Genomic DNA, 26,405 nt, shown 5'->3' on the forward strand with positions numbered 1-26,405 from the left:
AATCCAAACCATGTAATACTAACAAATGAAAGCTTGAAGACCTTAGAAATGTGCACAGCACTGAACCAAAGAAGGGTCAGAACATCAGATATTTTTTCCAGATTTCACTGGTTTAACCTCTAAATTCAAGAATTACTGAACACAGCTGTGATACCTATGCCAAACAAAAGATTTTGCCTGTAGCTTGATGCAGACCCCTGAGCATCTTAAGGCTGAGAATAAATTTTTAAATTATATCTATCCCAAACTAGAACTTTGGCCACAATAAAGCAGCAGTAGTCAAATTAAATTAATAGTATAACATTAAAATTGAATAATAGCTTATGCAAATTATCCAAATGAAGATAACTCTGATTATATTATAGCTAAAGCTTTTTATCAAATCCTTTTTCAGGACTGCGTTAGTGTACTTGAACTGGAAAAAAAATCTCCCTTTCACTCTGTGATACACTCTGGAAGTAAAATCCTAGTGGATATCAGAATGGATGTCTCCTTTGGTTTATCATTAAGGTCTTCTCCGTTGCACCTTAAATTTTTATTTATCAAAATTGGCACCTTCAGAGTATGGCCTTACATATATACAGTGGAGTTCTCTCTTGCAGGATGGTCTGTCTCTGTTGAACAACTCCTGGACCAAACAGACATCAAGGCATGGTAACATATGGTCTTTGTGACCAAGAACAAACTGTCTGATAGTTGAGGAGCCTTAAGGAACAGGATTACTCTTCTCTCCTACCAAAGATTATTATTCATCTACCATCACTGGCCCACTGCCTTGGAAAGAGCCAGGCTTTCTGTAAGGATACTTCTAATCTGTTACCTCTTAGAACACATTTAAATGTAAAAACTACCTTCTTGGATGGGAAACAAACAAAATAGCAATTCCATTTCAAATTTTTAAAGAATGCAGCTCACCCATGAAGAAATACATATTACAGTTATCAACTGTGTAGTTTCTCTTACTTTTCCAGTGATTTTAGCAATGACTGATTGCAACCACAAGATCCCAGTTTCATCAATTAGATTTTGTGCCCAAATGACCTTTACATTACTATAGCTCAATTAGTGTCCAAGAAGAGATGCAATTTAAGGGATCTTATTGTCAGAATGAATGAAAATGTACATACACTATGGTAAGCTCAACTGCTTCCTTCAAAGGCAGGATCTTTCTAGTCAACAGGGCACAATAAAACACGTATAAGAAACAGTGATTTCCCTCTTCTGCAGAATAGTGCCATCTTAATTTAGCCCTGTAAATGCTGTATTATTTACCTCAAACACAGTGACTGTAAAAGATTTACTGTGCCAGTTTTAAAATTACTAAAATGTCAAATTATAAAGAAGCTATATTTAAAGACACATTAAGACTTTGTGTATGAGTAATGCAACCTTTCAGAGTTTGGATAAATTTAATTCTCTATGCTATAATTTCCTGTAGCATTTCAAGATGAAGTCACAGAAAATAATCAAATGCAATGATTAACGTGTTCCCAATGTATGTGTTTCTAAAACAAGGTTCTAAGCATTCATTTAGCATGAATTTATGAATACAATACAAGTTCTTCCCCTGACTGCAATTCAGCCATTCTGGATCACGATGGGAGGATTACTGAAAATACAGGTGTTACATCAAGTTATATTCATAGCAAAACCCAAGGGATATGTACTCCCATTCCAGCACATAAAATCATGAACACTGCAGATGCTTTCATGTATCTCATTACACATACTTGAAAAGGAATGTCAGCTGAAGAACAGTCACACAGAACTGTAGTAAGACAGTAGTAAGGTTGCTTTATCTGGTCCAACAAAGACTGCAACAGATTTTTAGTGAGAGCCCAAAATACACACCACAGCAAGAACATACACAAAGCAAAGGTCTTGTATGATAAGCAGCTGAAGAATGAATGGAAACCATGCCTTGCTTTCTACATATCCAATCAAATAGCTGTCTCATGGTAATAAAGACCAGTGTCAACAGCACAATATTCAGAAATAATGTCTGTGAAGCTTAGACCTAATAGAAAGAAAGCTTTGACTTCCTAGCATCTTTATAAAGGAAATAAACAAGCTATTATTAATAACAGCTCCCTTCTCTGAAGCTATATAACGGCCTCTCCCATGGAGTACAATTGCTTGATATCCCAGTTCAAGTATTCTAAATTCAATTAAGGGCAAAAAAAATATGTTTGAGAGGACTACTGTTAACAGAATTATCAAAAATCATTCAAGCTATGTAATTAAAGTGGTGCAGCAGTGGGGGAAACTCATATGCAAACAATCCCTAATGATACATGCACTGATTTTCCTTCCTGATGACTCCTACAGAGACCTTCATAGTGCTAAGTAATGGAAGTCATGCAACTGTACATTTTAAAGTATTTGGCAACCAATAGCTAGACCCTCTTTGCCACAACATAAGCTTACTCCCAATCTAAACTGCTATATTTTCCCCTCCTAAAATAGGAATGTAGGGACTATATCTCCATATAATATATATCAATATTAAAAAGCAAAGAAGAAGCATAGGAAAACTTTTGTAAGACTTCGCATAGCAGCATCAGCTGAATGTGAGAGTCAAAATTCATATTAAACTGGACACACTCAACACATCTATATACTGACCTATATGTGTTTGAGCCATAACATCAGCTAGTCTGTGTGCAGCACCACTGCCTCCACTTTGTGTCGAGGAGGAGGAAGTGGTTGATGTGGTAGAGCCGTGGATCGCTTGACTGATCCAATGTTCCATGTTTATACTCCCCTGGCTTGAGGTGGGAGTTCCCTGGGAGTCGCCCTGCACGGAGCCTTCATCTTCTGAACCAGAAGAAGTATCTAGGAATTAAAAACAGCTTGTTAACTTGCAGTGCTTTGGGGTTTTCTTAATAGAAATAACTCATATTCATACCAAAAATCTCACGAAAGTGCCATGAAGAAAATCCCAGAAAGGTTGGCAAACATAATGAGAAAACTGCAGCACTGAAAGCCCTGAAACTACGTAATTTGGTAACTATGCACTTCTCCTGCTCTAAGGTCATGGTATGTGTATTATTGTACAAAAAAAAAGATAATTAAAGCCTTCCTTTATAATATTAAACACAGAATCTTCTGAAGCCAGCAGAGAATATTAAAATAAACTTTCCCAAGCTCCACCAACAAAGTCTGTGAGACACTTTTCCAATGCTACAAAGTCCAGTCCTCAGTAAAGTGTGAGTCTCATCCAGATTCAGTGAGTACAAGAAGCATGAGATATGGGGTATTTTAACAGTCTAGAAGATAAAAAAGCAGATAAACTTGAAAAGGACTGGCACAACTAATTGCTAAGATAATGTTATATTACATTGTTAGGGAATAAACCAGAAAAGTGGAAGGAACTTAGACTACCATAAAATATGACAAGCTGGCCATAGTTAGGTCCTTGTAAGCCTAAAAGGACCAGTGTGAGCTAAGGTATCACCAAGGGCAAAGCAATCATGCGAACTGTCCCTGTTGACTTTTCCACTACTCAGTTCACCTTCTCTTCAAACATACCTCAGTTAAGCTCAGTGTGCATCAAACGACATTTCCATTACTGTCTGCTGACAGATTAGCTGTTCAGAACAGCACAAAGAACCATTTTTAAAATTCACATAAAAATAGAGAGATACTCACCTGGAGGTGTGTAGGCATCCATTGATGTTTGCACCACCAATGAACGTCGTTTTGAGGGCATGGGGACTGCCATTTTCCTTTCTTTATGTTTAGCAAGGGCTGCCTGTACTGCTTCTGTGTGGACATCTGGAAGGAAAGAGGTTTGGAACCAGAGTTAGACAGAAAGGAGCTGTTCTTTGTGCATCCAGCAGACCTGGCACAGAGTCATGCAGGTGCCAGCTGGGCTGACAAGGCACATCCCATGATGGGAGGCCAGGAACACACGGGATTTCAGAGGAACTGCAGGAGTTCTCCTCTGTAGAAAAAGCAGCCACAGTAAAAAGTGCTGTACTAACAAACAAGCCCTTTGAGCTGTACGATATTCCCAGAACAGTGCTGCAGTATTTGAAGAGCAGGAACATCACTTCCCCAGGGCAAACCTCTGTTTAACCAGGAGCTGCTGCTTCAGTGACCATTGCTGTTGTCAATGGAACTGTGGTGTATTAACACTGCCCATTTTTTAAATGGATAAGGTTTCTAATCTACAGAAAAATTACACAGAGTAAGTGAACATTTTCTGGAAGGGTAAAAGGTATGTACAACACCACAACAGAAATGGCAACAGGTCCCTCATTCCCAAATCCTTCTCCTGCCACTGTCACTTGTCATTATTCACAGAAAAATAAGTACTATGTAGGGCTGGCCTGAGGTGAAATGAGGAAAAAAAACACCCAAAGCACAGATCTGGTGCTTTGCAGGCAGGTGCTGCACACAGCTCATACCAGTCCACTCCACAGTACCCAACAGATCCCATCTCCTTGGGGAGGTGAACAGCTTCACTACCTTTCCCATGTATTTATAGCTGCCTGCCTCCCAAAGTTTAAAAAAAGTTTAAAATCTTTTATCATGTCTAAAAGATCTGAGTGACTTTTTGATAATGACTTTGTTTTAAGCACCATTTTTTAATTACTACCATAACTACATATTGAAATAAGTTTGCTTTTAGTTTATTACCTTGCACTGTTTGCCTATTTCTAGACTTTGCATATTTCTATGAAATGGGGACATACATCCACATGAGGTAAATGTATGCAAAAGACATTGCAGCCAACAGGAGTTCCTTGTGCATAAAGAAGTTGCCACATACATTGACCATCTGACATCTTGCATTTTAACCAGTTGCCACTGGTCAGCTGTAGAAAATACAGCAATTTGTGTTTAGTTGTTCCCATTTGTGGATCAGTTTAGTGGGTCCCATTTGTGGATCACGAGCACAGTGAATCAGGTCTACTCCAGAGTGATCCCACTTCTGCTGCATCTCCTGGAAGACCACCCTCAGAGGCTGGGTTGGCAGCATGCTGTCATTATCTTACTCCTCTATGGATGTGGTGGCAGCTCTGAATAGGCAATGAGCCCGAAGAAAAGCAACAGGAAAGAGAAGAGTATATATATGTGTGTGTGTGTGTGTGTGTGTGTGTGTGTGTGTGTATATATATATATATATATATATATATATCCTTATTTAAAAAAGCATTGGTTGAATCACATTTATGCAAGTACTTTGTGAGTAACAACCTGGAAGGATGACTAGAAGCATTAGATAATAAGCTGCTGATAAGCTGCAGTGTCTCATTTCCAATAATGGTATTTCCTATCTTTTGCCAGGGTTAAGCACCTCTCAGCAGAAGTACAACAGGGAAGAGTAAGAAAAAGAACATTAACAGCTGCTTTTGTGAGTTGTTTTCTTTCCTTTTGTGTTAAATCATGAAGAGAATGAGAGTAGCAGCAAAGAAAAGCAAACAGCAAAGCTAGAAAATTGTTCTCAAAAGATAAAAAAGCTGTGCAGCTGATGGACCAAAATGAAGGAAGAACCAATGCTGTCATCAACACAGAAATTGTCTCCTGTCAAGTCATTATTTTTAAGCAGAAAGTTTAAAGTCTTTCTTATAATTAACAACTGATGAAAAGTTTATGTGAAAAGTATCAGAAAATTTATGTGAAAAATATCACACTATGAAAATAAAGAATGTAAGTATTATCTAACAGCATGACCCCAAGATAAATTCCTACCTGCTCACTTCACACCAATGTCTATAAGGTACACAGGACTGAACATGCTCCCTAATAGTTTCTTATCTGTTAAAGAGGGAAAATTCTTGGTTTTCCTTCAAAGGATAACAATTAGATACCAAGTATTAAAAAAAAAAAAAAAAAAAAAAAAAAGCCTTCCCTTTAAAAAAGCTCAACAAACCAACAATTTACTGCAATTTTTGGGAAAAAATAAAATAAATGTGGCTGATCAACACAGGAGGGACTATTTGTATATTATTGTACATAGAATTGTATTTTAACTGTGTCAGGAGGGAGAAGAAATTCTGCCAAAAACTTTTAAAGGAGGACAGCTGATAGAAAATCATTAAAATGCTTAGTGACAGCTGGATGCTGAATCAGAACTTATGAATTCTTTGATTTCCTTTTTGATGCTGTTTTGATACAAGATGGTAGTCCCATCAGCTTAATTAAAAACACTCTGCAGGGTTTTAATCTTCAAATGAGTCCACAGGAGTCCAGGAATTGAATTGTTTTCCTAATAAGGCACATTCTTGATGTGTTTATTTGTAATGGGCTACCATGGAATAAACCACAATATAGATAGCTAAAAAAACCAAACTCAAAACCTCACAGGAAAGCAAAACAATGCCAAAGACAAGAAACTCTGAATAAACAAGAGGGAAGCTGACTGGGAAGAAGAAACATACACACCTGCTCCCAGCCCAGCCTGTAAACTCAAATATTTAGAAGGCATTACTCAGATTATGGAGGCCACCAAAAAACCACAGGACACTTGTCTAGAAAATGCTGAGGATAGATAATCCAGACACAGTCCAGGGAGCATCAACAAGAGTTTACAGGGTTTTAGGGTCAGAGGAATAGAATGCAGCATAAACAGTCAAGCTTGAGTGAAGTCTTTTCACAATGTTCTCTCTCAGGAGTAAAACTCTTGGCTAAACAAAGTTTCTTTAGGCATATAAAGAATGGCTAAGGATTGGGTCAAGAATGAATAACAGCTGATATAGAATGTATGGTCTTCCTTTTGAATGAAAGCCTATTGGTGGGTACTGAAGATGCTCTTAAACTGTCTGGACAGCCTTGTACAGAGGGGGACTTGGTTAAGATAATGAACAGCCTTAAAGCCATTTATGCCTTGAGACCAAGACCCAAATATTGAGAAATCAGAGAAGTGAGCGAAAGTCAGCCTGATACTTCAGAATTATATTTCAGAGCAACTCATGGTTACAATATCTATGCTGTAACCACAGCAAGACAAAAACTGTAAGGAGGTTTGTTTCCAACAAATATCAGCTACAGACATGCACTTTGCATGTACATACTTTGCTTTTCTCTAGGTTTTAGCTTTGCTTTTCTGGTCTACAAACCAACTTTGCTCATGTAGCACAAGGAATGTTAATCAAAATGCAACTAATAATCTCTTATTGTACTTTTGTGAAGCATGGATTTAAATCCAAGTTGAAACACACATTCATCACCAGTATCCCTGGTAATCCACTTCTCATGAATTTGAACAGGAGTGTGGTAGATCTTTCCCTTTACCTCAATCAAAGATGGGCTGTGGTGTCCATCATATTGTATGCAATTCACTGCTTCCTCAAAGCTGTCCCTAACAGCTACTGAAAAAACACAAGGAGACTTGTAACAGGAATTTATACAATAGGAACTGGATGCTCCTTGTCCTTTAAAGAAAGGAAAGCACATTTGTGATGCACATTGGGGCAAAGTAAGAAGACATATCCAAGTTCCTTTGGGACAGGAAACTGCTATTCCCCCAGATCCTACCATCACAAAGCAGTTTGTATTCTCCACACATCACACACAGCATCAGCAGGAACATCACAGTAGAATTTCCAACAATCTCTGGTAGGGTGATGCACCTGTCTTGCAGGTCTGGTAAAAGTGCCAGAATTCCTTCTCAATCTACCCTGGCATGCTCAGACTAAATGAATTGATCATACTATGATTGAGTATTGCTATAAAATACAGCTTTCTCATTAATTTTTCTGAAAAAGTTGTTCAAGTATGAAAACTTGGTCCATAAACAACACAGAAATGCCTGCATTAAAAAAAAAATTATTAAAGGATCATTTCTTCTGTCATTCCTTATAGTGTTGCTTGCTGTAATTTCTCACCTACTATAAACTTCTGATAGAGTTTCAAACAGAAATATACCTTGATGTAATTGCACTCAAGCCTTCTGAGTGGAAGGCTTTTTCTAAGTGGAAAAACCATGCTTTTAAGTAAAATGTTCTTTCATGTGACATTCTAACTGCACTGTTATAGCTGAATAAAATTACTCCAGATCCTGACCCTTCAAAGCTCTTCTGTAGGTAAAAAAAATCACTTTACTCTCCCCACCTGGCTTTTCCACAAGAATGTCTTACAGAAAATCTAGAGAACAGAGTGAAATATCATTACCTCTGTCTACAATAGAAGGAAGCAAGGCACAGTGACTTATCTGTTACTGTCCTCCACTGTTTTACCTTGGCCAACCACACATGGAATCCAATTTGTGTGTTTGCACTCAAAGAATCAATAAATGGGAAAGAGCAAAGCACACAGCTTGGGAAAGCTCACTTTTTAACTTGTGTTCGTTGCTTAACACCAATCAACCTGGTGTTCAGCATTCAACCTGACATATTTCTTATGGGCTGCAAACTGCAGACACAACAGCTCTGTCCCCAGTCTTTTCCCTGTTGTATTCAAGCATTTTTATTTGTTTATTCTCTTCCTTTACTTTCTATGACAGGACAGAAAGGGTAAGCATACTTTTGGGAATAAACTCAGTAAATGAAATAGAAAGGAAGTATAACTGTAAAAACAAGCAGGTGGTAGAAAGGAAGTTTTCTTTCAAAGAGCTAATGATCTGTTATACAATATGAGATGGGGTCTCAAAACAAAGGGCAGAGAAAACTGGCACAGAGAATGAGGGTCTGCAAGTTCTGACTTCCAGAGTGATGACCTATGGCTTTGGCCAATGAGCTCCATAACCAGAATCCTCCACTGCTGCAAATTCCTCATGCCATGAGCAGGATGGATTGCCCAGCTTTTCTGGGAGGTGCTCTGCTTAGTGCAGTCACTCTTTTTCATCTGGTTTATCTCTTAACTTGGCACAACGGTGTGCTCCTGGCTTAACTGGAAAGACAAAAAAAAGCCAACCCCACTAAAACAGACATTACTGCACAGACACAGCTTGATATGGACACCCTTCTCAAATGGGGGGACTGAGTGACAGAAGATAGGGACAGAGCAGTATTAACTGCTGACAGGTGGGCAGTGGTCAAAGGTCAAATAGCAATGCCCCAAAATACAGAAATAAATACTCTTAATTTCAGACTGCTCATATTTTTGACTCCTTGTTCACAGTGTTCTTTAACCATTTATTCCATATGCTGTCCTGAAATCTTTTCCAGGGAGGAACACTACACTATAAAATTTTTATTTAGTCAGAAATTGAGCTGGATGGTTTTAACTGGCTCAGGGATAATATAAGTCTCTTTGAAGCTTTTCATGAAGCCTTTTCTGGGGAACATACTTTCTCTCCTCCTTGTACAAATTTATGCATACTTAGAACAAGTGGAGACTTCCCTCTATGACAAGCTCCCTTCTCCTACTCATTTCCTTTAGGGAAAACTGTATGCATGATCCTTTTAGGTTCATCTGTCTCCACAAGAAAGTCAGTCTTCTTTTCCTGAAGCAAAAAACAATTGTTGTGTGAATGAACAAGGCCAGCCATTTCCTGCTCCACATGTGGAGCCCTGCTGCAGCATCTTGTGTTTCTCTACAGCTGCTAGAAGAGCACTCTTCCAAAGAGAGCATTCTCATCTGGCATGGAGCAAAAGCCTGACTCACCCTACCCCTTCCACCCCATGAACAGGGATGCCCCATTCCTTACTTGGGCCAGAGTGTCCTTTAAAGCTCTGAACTGCAACTCAGACATTTGAAATATGCTACAAATTCCTATTCCTCCTAAAGACCTTTGCAGCTTTTAGCAAATTAACTTGCTCCTTTCCCCTTAGATCTTCTTTTTTAAAAGAACAAAAACCTATTCAACAAATTACAGTTGCATCCTCAAGGTGGAGTGCTTATTAGGGCTATTTTCCCCCCCTACATAAGTCTAATTTGCCTCAGCAGCTTTCTTTATTAAACATTAGCTGCATTTGCTCCATAGGCATGTTAAACACTCAAAATACTGTAAGCAAAGCAGTACCTCCTCAGAGATCAGGGATCTGGGTATGAGTTCTGCATAGATCACAGAACAGGGTGCTCCTCCCACAGCCAGCAACAGCTACATTAAAAAGTTCCACATTATAAAACTGTTCCTCACAGCCCTTGCATAAAATGCCTCAGTACACAAAAGAACAACATTATGTTCTTTTGTACTTAAATCAGGTCTTGTCATTGTGTGTCAAGTAGTTCTCCTGCATCTCATTTACCACGCAGCCCTGTCTCTTTTTGAGACAAGAAATTAGACTGGATATAGATGGGAGTCATGCATTGCTAGAATCAAGATTTTAGAATCTGTTTCTGCCTCTGTTTCTGATAAAATATATTCCTTCTTCTGGTTTTGCTCACTTTTTCAGTTTCCCAGGAATCATAAAGCCTTCATATGCAATCACCAGCTGTTTAAGAAACACAAATATGAAAAAACAAGCTGTTGCCTAATTTTTTCTGTACAGATGCAGAATTACCTAAGAGAGTCCCTATCATCTTCTGCAGCCTGGTTTGCCTGTTGTGAGGTAATGGTACTACTTCCATCCCTCCTTTCAGGAGACATACCCCTGGAAGAATAAAACTGCCTGGAGACAAACCTAGTTGTGATATTAATTCATTCATCTCTTCCTTTTGGCTCATGTAATTCCTCTCATTCCTCTCCCCTGAACTCTTTTTGCAATCTTTTTTTTTTTTTTCTTGTTTTGAGCTAGCCATTGGAAAAAAATATTCCTTTGCATTAGTAGCCAATTTCTGGTAACATGATGGATGACACAACTGGGAGTAAGACAGGCCTAAGGCCTGAGAAGGTTTTGATTCCTTGCTTGTTACAGGATAGCTCTCAAACACAACCAACTAACTCAGAGAAAGGCAGATTATCAAGATCAAGAAGGCTGATGCTCTGCTCTAATGAGTTGAGAATGCCAAAGGATTTTTAATTAGAGATTATTTAGGTACATATAATATATGTCTCATTTATATTGCATTAGAGGATCAGCCCTGAAGTCAGGCATTTAACAAATAAGTAAAGCCACAAATAAATCTCTGTCATAGGGAAGCAAGTACCTGGGATGGCATCAAGGAAAACAGCTGGAAGAACAGACAGAGGAGATAATGGAAGCAAGGGCATTTTCTGCTGCATCAACACACAGTGCAACAGAATAATAATAATAATAATAATTCCTGTAATAACTAGAAATTGCTTTGCTACTAAAACAATTTCTAGTTATTACAGGGAAACAGCTGATACTATAGGAAAAAAAGCATTATCAAAGGTGAATTTTGGCTGAAAATTCTGGATAAGACGATGGTAAGTATAGCAATTGTATGCTGAGTAATTATACAGGGAGAAGGTTAGTAATTTCTGTCTTACAGGAAACCAGTAGTTGAAAGCATGAAAGTTACTTCTGAGTTTAATCAGACCTTTGTCAGAGCTACCATGGAGACAAAGGATACACTAAGAATTAATTTCCTAATAAGCAGCCTGTAAATACTCTGAATAGAAATAACTTGGTAGCTACATTTATTGGAAATGCAATCAGGACGTGCTAAATAGGGTGAAACATGGTAAATGTGGTATCATCAGAACTGATTACAGTTGGGTTTTGTTTTTTTTGTTGTCCTGGCTGACATCACTGAGTTATTTTCAGGCAGAAACAGGGCAAGTGATGTCATAAAAATTCTGTTCATCCAACACAGACCAATCTCTTGGAAATCATCTCACCACTGGGAATGTGAAAGTGAGTCCATATAATAACAGATCTTTGCTGGGGGTGATGCTATAATGAAGCAGTCTCAGAAAACTTTCACAATCTCTCTGGGTATTAAGATAGGAAAGCACATGGCCCAAACAGTGTGACACCTAATTTCTCTCCATCTGGAAGCAGGTGTGCTATTAATTCTGAAATATGGCATTCACAATAGTCAACACATAATTGAATGCAAGAACAGCTGCTCTAAGATAACTCTCATTTATAGGAGGGCTGTGGAGGTTACTAACAGAAATAAATGTTGCTTACCTTTCAAGAAACAACTTATGTGTGCAAGTTTCAGTCTTTGGGATATTTAAGCTATATATATTAGCTCTCTGGCTTTACTGGGAACTGGGGATACATGGAGATGCAAGGGAAACTTCTGCTGTCTTTTCATGAATTTGGGGCTGAGTTTTGTTGATCTGTACCATTTTTGGCAGTTAAAAGTCAGTGGTTAAGAAAAGATGTGCATTCCCATGAATGTGCCACTGTAAAAGGCTTGTATTTTCAAGGATGCTGCAGGCAACAAGCCCCACTGGTGCAGGAAGCTGCTCCTTGCATTCCCTGAAGGACTGTGCCATGCTCCAGCCAATGCTGAGCACCCCCTGAGCATCTCCTATCCCCACCTGCTGCACATGCACAAACCAGATGCTCTCATGTGGTCAGAAAGCTAAACTCTAAGGAAGGGAAGCATGGCTGTCATCTCCCACTTTGGCTGGCACAGCAGTAATCCATAATTCTGAGTAGAAGGAAGAGAGAGGCTGAACATGTGGCTGGGAAAGCTGCATGGACAGGATGTGAGACACAGAGCTCACATGCTGGAAACAGAGGACACCAAAACAGATTGAACTCTCTGACTCCACAGCTAGTTTTGATGAAAGGCATAGTTTTTGCAGTAATCTGGATTCTTCTGGTATTAAAATAAAGTTAATTTTTAAATTTTTTTCTCAAAACTCTGAGAATTTTTAGAACTTGTATTATCTCTACTCATAAGTGAAATAAAACCCCAACATGCAGGTCTCCCACTAATAATTTCCATCCCTCCATTTATTTATTATCTCATTTGTAATGCACTCTGGAAGTCAGCTTCACACAGTGATCTCATCTCAGGCCCCCTTACCATGCAATCTGAATTAAACTAACTTTATATTTGTTTCTCTCTGGAGATCCTCAAATAATTTTTCTCAAGAGCTCTATACTTATCCTCACAAACTTTTTGTTCTGGATCAAAAGCAAGGATGTGGTCATATAAACTACATATTTGGCAGCATTTTTCTTCGACTTCTTTTTTGTCCTGATTAAGTTGTTGCTTGAAATTTGTAAGCAAGTTAAATCAGATAGGAAATTAAATAATTTCTGAATAAGTCCATTTACAGCTAAGTTAATGATTTCAAATTAACTTCTACAAGTAGCCCTCACTCAAATTTAAGGTTAAAATATTGTTTTATGATCAGTCACATAAACATTTATATGCAGTCCCATTCTAATACATAGCACATTAAACATATTTTTCCTTTCCCCTTATTCTTTGGAGAAATGCTGAATGATGAGGGTTCAGTAAAAATGATTCCTCAAATCTTCCCATTCCATCCTTTAGCATGCACAACTCTCATAATGTCATAGTGTAATTATTTTTTGTCAGTTCTGGCAGGATTGCAGAATGATATCTTGACTGCTTCCAAAACCACAAAACATAACTAGCTTGTAGATTTTCAAATCACTATGAGGTAAGCTGTAAAGACAAAAAATGTAACCAACCTTTGTTAGAGTTCATGCACACACCTACCTCATGGTAAATGAGAACAAATACATGGTGAGACAAGTACTAAAGCTCTTAGAGCAGAGCAGCTCAGCTAAGAAAGGTCTGGTGCCAGCATCTGTAGGACTTGGGTCTACAGGGAATGTTCTTTCATTCCTAATTATCATATTTCAAATGACCCTCAAACCTGGCCTGGGATGATTTGTTCTGAAGTTTAACAATTTCATGCCCAGTATAAATAGATCTGTCTTTTCCCCTTTGAACACCAGTGTGGGAAAGGTGGCTCAGGAGTTTGAGCTGTGAGAGGTGTAGTCAGGATGCATTTGTTTTGGCAAGTATCTCCTATATTAAGATCTTAAGTCTTTTAAAAGAAGTGCTGAGTGCACTTGAAAAATGGGCTGTTCCCTGTAGTGGTGGGATCTCTGTGGCAGGGGCTGGCAGCTCTCCAACGATGTACCAGACCGATTTTTTGGTCTCCAAGGTGTACGAGACCAATTTTTTCTTTCTCACCTCCACCACCTATATTTTGGGGGAAAAAAAGTCACCAGAGTGTCAGAAGGGAGGTACTCTCCAGGGAGCGCAGGTTCCACAACCACCCTACACCCTTCCTCCATGCTACCAGCTGAGAGATGTTGATTCCAAAAATGGCATTTCTCAAAACACTCTATTTCTCAGCTGCCAGCTTTGTGCTCACCTACTGCCATGCCTTTTAAAACCTCTCCACTGAGTCCATGCAGTGCATGTGCTCTCTTTTGCTGGTCTTACTTCTGGGACACCATGAACTTCCAGACACAGAGGCAGCACAATTTCACTTATGCTGCTACCTCCCACATCATTCCTGACATCTGGAAAAGTCAGATTTTAGAGCTCATTGTTCTCACTTTTATTAAGGATTACACTGCTCCAGGCAGTGCTCTGGTCATCTTCAAGGCCTATTACAAAGCTCATGAGAAACAAGAGGCTTAATAACCTTGGCCCAGCTCATTTATCCCATCCTTATCTCATCAGAGGAGAATTCTGGTGCAGTAGAAATCATAGAGACACTATCTCACGCCTAACACATCCATATGCCTTTGAATATATTACACCACATTCCTTAGCAATTAATGTTGCTCTTTTTTAAGTTTTTAAATTTTATTGGTACAGTGCATATTTTTTTTGTTATCCATTCTGGTTTAAAGTTGGTTTTTATAACTGACAAGTGTGGAAACAGTAAAAGCCAGGTCCTGGCACACGAGAAGGTGCTCTGGTTTTCAGCATTGGGATGGAGAACCCAAGCTTCTGGCTTTGGCCTCATCTAAAGACCACAGGGTGTCCTTTTGGGGAAATGAAAGTTGGAAAGGACCTGATGTTTCAGCTCCTTGTGTGCTGATCGCCCAGCTGAGGGAGGATAATGCTCTCATTGTCCAGAAGTTGCTGAAGGTCTCTGAGGGAGAGTCGCTCTCTGAACCCCCCATACAACAACCGGCTGGGAAACAAAGAACTGGGGAAATAAAGAACTTGGGGGGGTTTGTGGTGACCAATTTGTGATCCCAAGGACCTGCCCCATTGCCCACGGGCTCTGTCAGCTGCTGCTGTGCTGCTCTGCAGCCTTTACGTGGCAGCAGAGCCCAGCTCAGCCCCGGCCAACACCAGGGCAGCCACGGCAAGGCCAGGCGCGGGCAGGACGGCCAGGCCACCACAGGGCTGCACTGCAGAGGGGCTTTAAGCACCAAATCAGCTAAGACCATTCTTCCCAAAGCAAGACAGCTGATATGGTGGCGTTTTAAATAATGGTGGCAGAAACTTCAGGTTCTCCTATGAGGGTTTTCAGTGTTAGCAAGAGCAGAATGCAGCCACTGTTACCAGCGAGCAAACAGGGCCCTAGTGCCAGTAAGGAGGGACAACAGCCTCTGAAAATGTCAGTATTCAACTGGGTCTGTCATTCAGACAGCAGCGAAAGCTAGGCTGTTCAGGCTACCCCCTTGCCTAATCCACCACAAAATTCCCATCTCCTTATCTCAACCCACCATTCCAAATCCATGGATCTGCAGCTTCCAAAAGTACTTGAGAAACTTAGTTCCTAAACGGCACTAAGGAAACAAAAGCTGTGTGGCCAACTGCAGCTACGTCTTCATGTCCATTATTCACTCATGCTGCAGTCTGTGCCTGACTCTGCAGTCCCGTGAGCGGAGCAGGGTGATGCTGACATCTATTCTGCATGCAGAGTGCTGGGCAAGCCAGCATTCCTCTGCCTCAGCTCTCCTGCCTCAAAATCCACTGGGCCAGAAAAGCCTCTTGGCAAAAGTTACTGATCCAGCCTACAGCACCATTTGGCTTCAGTGTCATCTTGAGCCCCCAGATAATGTTATAGCACAAGCACCGGATAAAGAATGGCAGTTGCTAAGAGAAAAACATTGCCGTGATCTACACTTGGCAAACCTTTCCAAATACTGTTTCCAAATGTGGAAATACTATGAGATTTTTTTTAAAAAAACAGTAGTAAACAAATCAAGGAATGCTTTTGGATGAATATCAGCTAAACTATTTGCTACATTTGTATAATGAAAATAATATCACTTCACCCTGCACTAATTCAGTTACTACACTTTATATCATTTTCTATTTCTTTAGACATCAGAAAAATGATCAAAGCTGACATTTTGAAACATAGTGGTTTCAGGCTCCCTTCCTGTATAAAAAGAAGCGGCCAGGAAATATTAAACCTTTATGGTTTTAAAGAATTAGACTGAATTTCTAGAGTACAGGCTGAATTCTAAAATCCAATTAGCTTGAAGCAAAAAATATCCCAGGAACACTGAGGGGAAAAAAAATAGTGTCCACAAACTCAAGTGTCAATTTTATTTAGAATATAAAATCATAGAAAAGCAGGTTTTCAAAATTATAGTGCTGAAAAATTTAGTTACCACATTAATGAAATATTAATAAAAATAATAATAAAGATTGAAATAAGAAAACAGATAGGGATTAAAAATGTCACAGTTTGACATTTTGCATAATACAAGAGAATAAGTTGAAGGTGATATTAGTGGCAGCAATGATTTTGAGTCTCCAAAGAGAGTTCATTAAACAATCTTTGCTGACATCTAAATCCATATAAAAAGCAAAGGCATGGAAGGAGAACTGGATGACTTTCAGAATCTTAGACTTCCAGTTAGGAAAACCTTACCAAGAAGAGACAGAAAGGGACTTTGATCAGAATTGGAATGGGAAATTTATTTGCAGATGTTCATTGAAATAAACTTTGCAAAAACAGTAAGGAAGGGAAATATTTTCCTAGATGTGAATTCCTTATTGGTTAAAGAGTGTGTATTCATTTTGTTTTGGGCTTTTTCCAAGTAGATGTGCCAAATATGATAACAAACACTCAATCTGGGTAACAGCTAGGATCTAACAATCACAATGTGATCAGAGCAGAGATGCTGAAGTATTAAGCACAGTAAAACAAGCCAAAGACTTCTACCTGAAGCAAATCTGAATCTGAAAATATGATAATCAGAATGAAATCTGATTTCAAGTTTGCAACCTACAGTAATAATTGAGTAATTAAGAGACCAAGAAAGAAACAGACTTCACAAGGGCAATAAATAGAAGGGGAATACATAGTTTGGGTTGTTTGAGTTTTTTTCCCTATGGTGGAACATTCCACTGTATCTTAGCAAAGCTCCTCTGAAATTAAATTTGAAGACGATCTGATGACTTTTAAAAATTGAAATGTATACTTACATTTTCTTTCACTGACATTTGCTACATTTGGTTTTCTATTGCTGGAGAGCTTGGTGCCTTGCTGAGGAGTCATGCTATACAGCAACCAAGCCAGGAATTCAAAGCCTTGCCAGAAGTCCCTAAAACACTGTCAAGCTTCTCGGTTTTAACACTGAGGACATTTTCAGAGCAGCAAGACCTGAATTTATAGTATAGTCCTGACTCTCCTACAGTGAGACTCCTGCACTAATAACAGCCCTCTACACTGAATTCCTTACTTTTCTTCTCAGTAACAAAGTTTATGCCTTTATTTTTACAAATATATATATATATATATATATATATATATATATATATATATATATAATTACAATTGCCCCATCCCTAAGACAGGACCTCATGTACCATTTCACTGAACAAATGCCTTCCTTTTAAGGCAGCAAGCAGCAACTGGAAACAAGAGGCAGCAACACCAACTCAGAGCACTCTTGTGGTCTCAGAAGAGGCATGCAATGAAGATATGCAGCATGTCTCCTTTTGCCCATCCCCAAATTGACCCAACATCTTCATGTACAAATGGCAAACACAGCTCAAGCAGATGATTTTTGACTCACAGTCAAATGCACATGTTTTTAAGAGAACTGCTCTGGCAAGTCACAGCTTGGAGATTTGAGGACCATGTGTTGAACGCCCACAAAATAGACAAGTTCAGGAATAGTATTTTTTTTACCTATTTAAAAACTGGGTAGAAATCAGACCATTTATAGTGTAATGTTGGAGAAGCTTCTAGGAGCTTATATATCAAGGAATTATTACGCAGATACCACAACCATTATTCAACAGAAAATTGGCAACATCTACAGTATGAACCCAGGGTTTCTGAGGGGAGGAGGGAGTTTTAAAAATTTATCAGAATGGTCTGGACACACATGAACTTTCTCTGTCACATTTATCATTTAATTTTCCTTTAAATGGGACTGGCAAGCTCTTTGAGTAATGGAATGAATCAGAGATATGTTACAAAAGGTTTAATAAGGAGTTCTCCACAATTTTCCAGTTGTGTCAGCACAATGAGTCTGACTTCATCCAGCAAGAGGCATCTCTCAAACACAATCCAAAGCCTCCACAGTCAAATTTACTTTCCTCAAGACCTCCCATAGCCATCAGACCCTGGCTTCTGACTCTCAGCTTACCAGGGTCTCTCTGCCACAAAAGTTGGTGGGTGCTGCTGTCTATGGCTCCATAATTAGGCAGCTTAATCCTGAACCCTAAGCTTCCTAATTCTGAACCAGTCTGTGGCCTCAGGCTGCTGTCTGGGAAGGATGCTCATACTGCAGCAGCCCCTGAAACAGTTCAAACAACAGCTGAGCACACCTAGCCTTTATCATGGTAAGGTGTATTACACACAGTTTATACCTTCAAATATAAGAGTAAAGAAGTTTCAGAGCTCACTTTTCCTTTATGGAGTCACAAAATTGTTAGGGTTGGAAAAGATAATATTATCTAAACCAATCATCAATCCAGCACCACCATGTTCACTACTCAACCACATCTCCAGGTGTCACATCCACATGCCTTTTGAACACTTTCAGGGATGGTCATTCCACCTCTTCCCTGGGCAGCCTGTTCCAATGGTTGACAACTATTTTGATGAAGAATTTTTTTCCAAATATCCAATCTAAACCTCCCCTGACACATTTCCTCTTGTCCTATCTCTTGTTACTTGTGAAGAGAGGCTGAACCTCACGTGTTTCCAGTTTCCTTTCAGGGTGTTGTAAAGAGTGATAAAGTCTCCCCAGAGCCTTCTTTTCTCCAGGGTAAACACCTCCAGCTCCCCCAGCTGCTCCTCATAAGATGTGTGCTCCTGACACTTTGCCAGTTTCTGGACCCCATGCCCTTCTCTGGACATGCTCCAACACCTCAATGTCTTTCTTGTGAGAAGCCATTATAAACCAGTTTTAAACCAATCCCTTCCTTCACTTTGTGTTTTATCTGGAGCAGTATCATGAAGAAAGCTGGATCCCATACACTTGGAAATGAGTTATTACCCTTCTGTTCAGCTCTGAAATTAATTTTATCTTCCTTTAATCAGTGCTTCTATTTAGGGCATAATGATGTTCCCAACTTGCTATACCGCAAATTAAATATTTTTCTTCTAGTATTACTAAACTAGAATCAGTGCAGTAAAATTCAGCTGTGCCACAGAACCACAGACTGGAGTAGGTCAGCAGGAAACTCTGGAGACCATCCAGCCCAACTCCCTGCTCTAGGCAGGGTCATCTACAGCACATTGCTTGGGGCCACATCCAGTGTGGGTTTTAATAGCTCCAAGAATGGAGACATTACAATTTCTCTTGGCAACCTGTGCCAGTGGAGAAAAAAAAAGGTTTTTTTAGGCTTAAATCAATTTTTTCATATTTGATTGAGTCTGACAAGCAAGAGACATTTCTAAACACATTCCATAGCCTCCACAGTCAAATTTACTCTTCTTGAGACCCTCCATAACCATCAGGCCCTGGCCTCTGACTCTCAGCTCACCAGGTTCTCTCTGCCACAAAAGTTGGTGGGTGCTGCTGTCTGTGGCTCCCTAATTCTGCAGCTGCAAGAGAGGCAGCACCACATGAACCAGTCTGTAGCCTCAGGCTGCTGTCTGGGAAGGATGCTCATACTGCAGCAGCCCCTGAAGCAGTTCAAGCAACAGCTGAGCACACCTACCCTTCATCCTGTTAAGGTGTAGAAAATGCAGCACATGCAGTTACACCTTCAAAGGTAAGAGTAAAGAAGGAAGTTTAAGAGCTGCCCAGATCCCTCTGAATGGCATTACACATGTGTGCTGTATCAACTGCTCCTTCCAATTTAGTATCATCTGCCAGTGTGTGAACAGGGCACCATTACACCTGCAAAGTCACTAATGAAGCTATTAAGGGCTACTGGAGCCAGTATTCACTCCCTACAGTACCCATCAGAGACTGGTGTCCAGCTGGACTTTGTGTCACTGATCACAACTCTCTGAAGTCAATTTCAGCCAATTTTCAGACCACCTCACTGTCCACTTATCTAATCCACATTTCACCAGGAGGATGTTATGACAATGTCAAAAGCCTCACTGAAGTCAAGGCATCCAACTTCCATTGCTCTTCCTTCAACCTCCAGGGAAGTCATCTCATTGTAGAAGGTCATTAGGCTGATCAAGCATGAACTGACCAAGATACTAAGGATCTTTGTAAATCCATGCAGTCTACTCCCAGTCACCACCTTGTCCTTCATATATTTAAAAAGAGCTTCCAGCACTATTTGCTCTATAACCTGCTCAAGAGATTGAGAAGAGACTGGCTGGCCTATAGTTTCCCAAATCCTATTTCTTGCTGTTCCTGACGACAGAAATTAACTTGCTTTCTCAGTCTGCAGAAACCTCCCCTGACTGACACAAATTTTTGAGTTGAAAGTGGACTCACATTGGTCAGTGATGCATACCCATCATGTCCCACAGACTTCTACTTGTTCAGTTTGTTCAAATATTCCCTGTCCCAATCCTCCTGCACAGAGGGTAGGTTGTCATTGCTCAAGACTTTCCCATGGGTCTCAAATGCTTTGGTTTCCAGAACTCAAATATCATCAGCACAGACAAAGGCAAAGGATACATTAATTATCTTGGCCTTTTCCATGTCCTTTATCACCTGGTCTCCTGCCCCATTCAGCAGTGGGACCATGTTTACCCTACTCATCCCTTTTTTATTAATATGCCTGTTGAAGGCTTTTTTTCAGCCCTTCACACTCACTGCCAGACCCAGTTCCAGCTGTATTTTGGCTTCACGACTCCACCCCTACACACTTGGACATTGTCTCTCTATCCACAACAAACTGCTTTTTAAAAAAGTGAGGAACAGAACAAGGCATTTCAAACTTTCAATCCAGTGCTGGGGTCTTCATTCCCACTCACCCGATCTGTAGCGCTCATCCCGTGACCCTGAGGACCTGCGACGGTGATACCGAGAGGAAGAGGACGGAGTGACAGGAGTTCGACGTTCTTGTGGTAATGCCTGGTCCACCCCTGCATTAATGAAAAAAAAACCAAACAGCTCATTGAATTTTGGAAGATTTATAGTGAGGAGGAGTTCAGCATACACTAGGAGTAGAAAATGAACATTCAGTGCCTAAAGCACGTCGTGTCAATTGGTTACACACTACTTGCCTCTGGTCATCTTTTCTGATGTGGTTATTTTCCTTGTTCTCTCTAAAAAACCTTTTTTCCAGGGTGATAGACAACATAGAAAGAGCAAACAGACAGTAAGCATGGCATTTTTTTATTTCACTAATAAATGATTTTTCATAAAGTAATATTAAGGAAATATTTTAATGAGCTAATAAAGGCAGACATCATTGCAATGGATAGTGAAATCTTCCTGCAAAATGGAAAACTAAGTGTGTATAATCTAAAACCTCGTCTGGTTGGATGGCGTCAGCTGGTGACAACACAATACTAACCTATGGAAACTAGCTCCTGTGGGAAGGAAACTATAGTAATATCTATAGTCATTTTTACCTACCAGTGGTCAGAAAGTAAACTATAACTGCATGAAACCAGGCTGAAAATAGTGGCCTGTTCCAGCAAAACGACAAAAATAGCCTTGTAAACCTACAGCATTTGAATATGCTGAGCTTAAACAGCCAGTATTTTAAGATTCAATCCTTTTATTGATCCCTTTCCCATAGTGAATTTGCTTTTTTTTAAAATAGCGTTTTCTTGAAAACTTCTTAAACTACAGTAGTAATATAACAGCAGCATTACATATCAACACTTCTAGAAACTGATGTTCTTTGACAACTTCTAGAAAAGAATGAAGGCAATGACTTAAGCAGGAAAGTTCAAACAATAGGAAAAGAAAGCAAACCTGCATCTGTAATAGTGACATGATGTGGTTCCCTGCTCTCTTCCAGAGAAGAACTTGAGCAGACAAGCCCAGCTGATGCATTCAGCTTGGAGCCAACAAAGCACAGAGCCTTGGGTGTGTGATGCACAGGGGTAAAGAACAGGAGGAACCTGACAAAATTAAATTCATTATTTTCTACAGTTTTTACCTTTAAGAAGTATTTACACACTAGGTGTAACTGTTAGAACACAAGTAAAACTGGCCCCTTGCACTCAGGGCTCAAATGCAGGACTAATAACTTGAAATTGGATTCAACAAAGCAATGCTTGGAAAAATGCTCATATTTTTCAATTAAAACACAATGTAAAAACTCTCCACTACTATTTCCAAACAGTTCAATGCCAGCTTATTGGAGAGGGATAAGAGTTTACATTTGTGGAAACAAGAATTCTTATGTAGACTACAGACCAACCAAAAATCCTGTGATTACTTCAATCAGTCTCAGTTGGGTTTCGATGGACTCTTAAAAAAAGCATCTTTTGAAAAAAGTTGGCATTGTATGCTTATTTCTTTGTGAAAATAAACTGCACTGAAAATCCAGCTTTTCTCTTAAATCTTTGGATTATCAGCAATGTCAAGTCTGCTTTGATTTTGTGGAGGAATGGCTGGTTGGCTAAAAAACGTGCTTGGAGTAAAATCTCATAGGCGCCTACAAGACAGAATGAATCCATAAATTTTCCTTTACTCAGATTGTGATTAATAATTCACTCTCTAAAATCAAATAAAATGTCTTAATTTAACTCCTCTGTCTCCATACTACAGTACTGCATAATTTCACTTCCTCTCATTTCCCTTAATATTCTTTCAGTCAAGTGAGCCTGACTTCTAAATCACTGGAATAATCAAAAGGAGTACTTTCTACTTTATTTTGTATATCAAAATAAATACTTTCTCCTCCCTTTTATATTTAGAATTCTTCCTTATTTGGTAACCCTGAAAATGAGAAATATACAGTTAATAATAAATCCAATTTTGACTGAAATTTTTCCAAAAATTATGCTTCAGTCTGTATGAGATGCTAAGCACCATTAATCATCTCAGTCCTCATTTACATCGTCAGGAATTACATAATTTCTGGAAACCACATATATTCACAAAGAAAACCACACACAAAAATTCTACACCTAATATTGATGCTGTGTGACAGAGGTTTTGCAAAAGCAGTGCCACATTTCCCATGGCAAGTGACTTGTGTAGAGCAATGGCATGTGGAGAAAAATAAAGATAATTGAGATGTTGCCACTGCAGTACAACATCATGATGATACAGGAAAAGGGGATTAACTGCCTCTTCCAAACAACAAAAACACATGCAATAGGCTTTACAAACATCTAGGGGAAATAAAGCTCTGAGGAAAAGCATCAGTTTCAGAGGTACACAACTGCTGTAGGAGGGAGGTCTTCCAGGTAGACCTGAAAGCCATTGGGCAAAACACATTCAAGCCTGAGGCTTCCTTCTCCTGGCTTAGTGACTGTGAGACACCTCAAGTATCTCAGTCCCTTTTCTGCAGCTGTGGGCAGTACACAAACATCTTTTTACAGGTGCAAAATAAACAATGCACATAAGGTAACATCAAACACTGACCCTGCCATGGCAGAAAACAGCAGGACACCCAACTGGCCAGGCAATGTTGCTGCCCACAGCATTCCCCAATACTGCCAAGAGCTCTTCCCTCATACAGTTCACTATGAAGATTGTGTTTTTACTACAGCTACATTAAGTAAATATTATAACTGAGACACTTCAGCAAGTTTAATTTCCTTCTACTTTGTATGCTTGTGTTTGTTCTTTTAAGTAAGTCAGTTCTGACCCAATGGGCAACATGAAGTTTCTTCCTATAGTCAGGAAAGAGGGAGCCCCAACTCATCATCCTGTACCAGTAGTCATTTAAGGCAACAGAAAACTAAATGAGAATATCAAAATGTCTTATGAGATCTGGGGGATCATTTGATGGCTTTACTTCCTACTTACCCATACATATATATATATAAACAGTGAATAAATCTCTGTCCAAGAGTGGAGTAGGACATGTGAATTTGGCTTACTGACAACACCAATTAAGATGAGGAAGTTAATTGTGTGCTAAATTACAAGAAGAAGCTCTGCATCAGCCAACTGTGGGGACACCTCTTTGTATTATGTTCCTCTAGGGTGAAAAACCAGAAAGCACTGTCCCACTTTGGAGAGACAGCAAGGAACTGGATGACAGTTCTGTACTGAAGGGGCTAGAGTAGGAATTAGCTGGATTGCCTGGACTTGCATCTTGGCTTCCTGTGCACCAGCAATGGTGTGAGACAAAGGACACAATAGCAAGAACCTACACACTGCCATTCCTGAGCAATGGGTGGGAGTAAAAGCCATGCAGAATAATGAATACCATGAAACCAGTGAAGTGTTGCCACAAATAACAAAGTGGTGTTAACAGCCAAATTGTTCGCCTCCATGAATGTTCTAGCAGCATAGTGCAGTAACAAGAATATATTCTTTTCACTTCTACTTCTGAACATAACTAAACCCAAAGAATTGATAGCTTTCACAGCCAGCACAAGGGTCTGTGACTTAAGTGCTAATGCTTGTTCAAGTGCAGCTTTGCCCAGACGTGTTTGTGAATCGGCGGCGTAATGGCTTGAGAATCCATATTTGGATCGATTCCTAAATTTAAGGAGGTGGTAAAGCAATGAATGGCTTTCCTAAGAGAAAGACCAGTGTCATGACACTGCCCTGTGCACAGACACATTCACAGCCACTGTGAAAATGGCATAATTCTAAATAACACAGTTGTCTACCCATCTTGCAGCTGAAGCAGCACTTTCCCAGGTAAGCGTGATTAGCACTAGCAATTGACTCTTTGCAAGCCATGAAGAATTTCAGGAAAATGCATATGCCTGGAAAACAGCTATTTAAAATGAGAGGCTTAGAAATCCATGCTTCATGGTCATCACAATATACACAGGCATCAGCAGGCGCAAACAGATATGTTCCTAACACAAGCTAAAGCTCCTGAGACATCTATATTTAGGTGTCTACAAAAAGGTGCTTAAGCTAAGCTCTCATTATGAAAAATAGTGACTTAGACCAGAACTCAGGATTCTAATCAAAGATGTCAAATTTCTTTGCAGATGTTGTGGACTGTGACACCTGTCTTGGCCAGAATGGCATTGTCCCCCTGAAGTCCTGTTTTATGTGTGCTCACTTTGTGCAGATGTCTTCAGGATTGTAGTAAGTCTTGAACAGTATCAGACACCCAACTTCAGGCAACTCTGTAAGTCCAATGTAGCCTTAAGAGCTGTGCAAGTGGTCAGTGGATACATCTGCTTTGGAATAAACTGAAAAGCTCTTTGGGTATCATCAACTGAATTAACTAAATCTCTTCACATAAGCATGGAAGCATAAATAAAAGACAACTTACTGCAGATATATCAATCCACAAATCCTAATCTGCAAGTTGGATCCTGTCTTGACTGAATTTAGCTAAAAATGCAACAGCCTCAGTAAAGCTATTTAAGCAATACCACTACAACCTGGATAGCTTCATTTATAAGTGCATGGAAGGTACAAAACTGTCAGCTGGAAGCAGGTTTCACCTCTTTTTAAATTTGTTTTCCTGTTCACCTCCTTGTTCCTCCTTTATTAGTTCTTTTTGTAGCTAAATTGCAACACTATGTGCTGATAACCTGGCAATAGCTGCACTGCCCTCTCCAACAAAGGACAATTATCTCCTTAATGTCAGCTGACAAGCTGCTTTGATGTATCTCTTATTCCTATGTCTGTGCCAAATTTTTGAATCTAAAAATATTTAAAAGCTGAAATATCTAACTGACAAGAAATAGAAGGCATTCTTAGACAGAGGCTACATTTGTTGTTCTAAAACTAACTTACAGTGTGTGCCCCCAGGAGAGAGAGCTGTAGGATAAACCAAACAACTCCAGGGCCAGAGGGAAGGAAGGCACACAGTGCCTGCAGTGCAGTTTTAAGAAACAGTATTTACCTTCCCTTCACTGTATTTCCTGAGCTTCTATTCAATAGCTGATGGCTCAGCTTTAAAAGTAAACCCAGGTATGAACACACAGTGTATTTTGTCAACATGCTAAATGTCACACTATCCCCATGGAACTCGTTATTTAGTGTGGCATTTCACTATTCCCATCAAATGTACAACTAAGTAATGAATTCACTGGATAAGCCAGGGGAGACTTAAAATGCAATATATCTAACCAAAGACATCCAGGAATGTGGAGCCACATTCTGCCAGATAAATCTGGAAAAATGTGATTTCTGATTAGATTTGTTTAATTAAAAGTGTTCCTTCACAGATGAGCTTACGCTTGGTCTGACTTAACGCAC

At 39.6% G+C, this 26,405-nt stretch overlaps 1 protein-coding gene across 10 annotated transcripts in view; it reads right to left on the reverse strand.

Annotated features, from left to right (window-relative positions):
- Positions 1-26,405, reverse strand: part of DIP2C (DIP2 acetate--CoA ligase C (putative)) — a 307,261-nt gene that overhangs the window by 110,183 nt on the left and 170,673 nt on the right. For all 10 annotated transcript variants that reach the window (XM_021528802.4, XM_021528799.4, XM_085572960.1 and 7 more), the window contains 3 exons: positions 21,071-21,181; positions 3,652-3,777; positions 2,626-2,835 (listed from right to left, as the gene is read on the reverse strand). In XM_021528802.4, the coding sequence (XP_021384477.1) occupies positions 2,626-2,835; positions 3,652-3,777; positions 21,071-21,181 (447 nt within the window). The remainder of the gene's footprint in view (positions 1-2,625; positions 2,836-3,651; positions 3,778-21,070; positions 21,182-26,405) is intronic.

The sequence above is a fragment of the Lonchura striata genome, chromosome 2, assembly GCF_050655825.1.
Source record: "Lonchura striata isolate lonStrDom1 chromosome 2, ASM5065582v1, whole genome shotgun sequence".
NCBI classification, from domain to species: domain Eukaryota; kingdom Metazoa; phylum Chordata; class Aves; order Passeriformes; family Estrildidae; genus Lonchura; species Lonchura striata.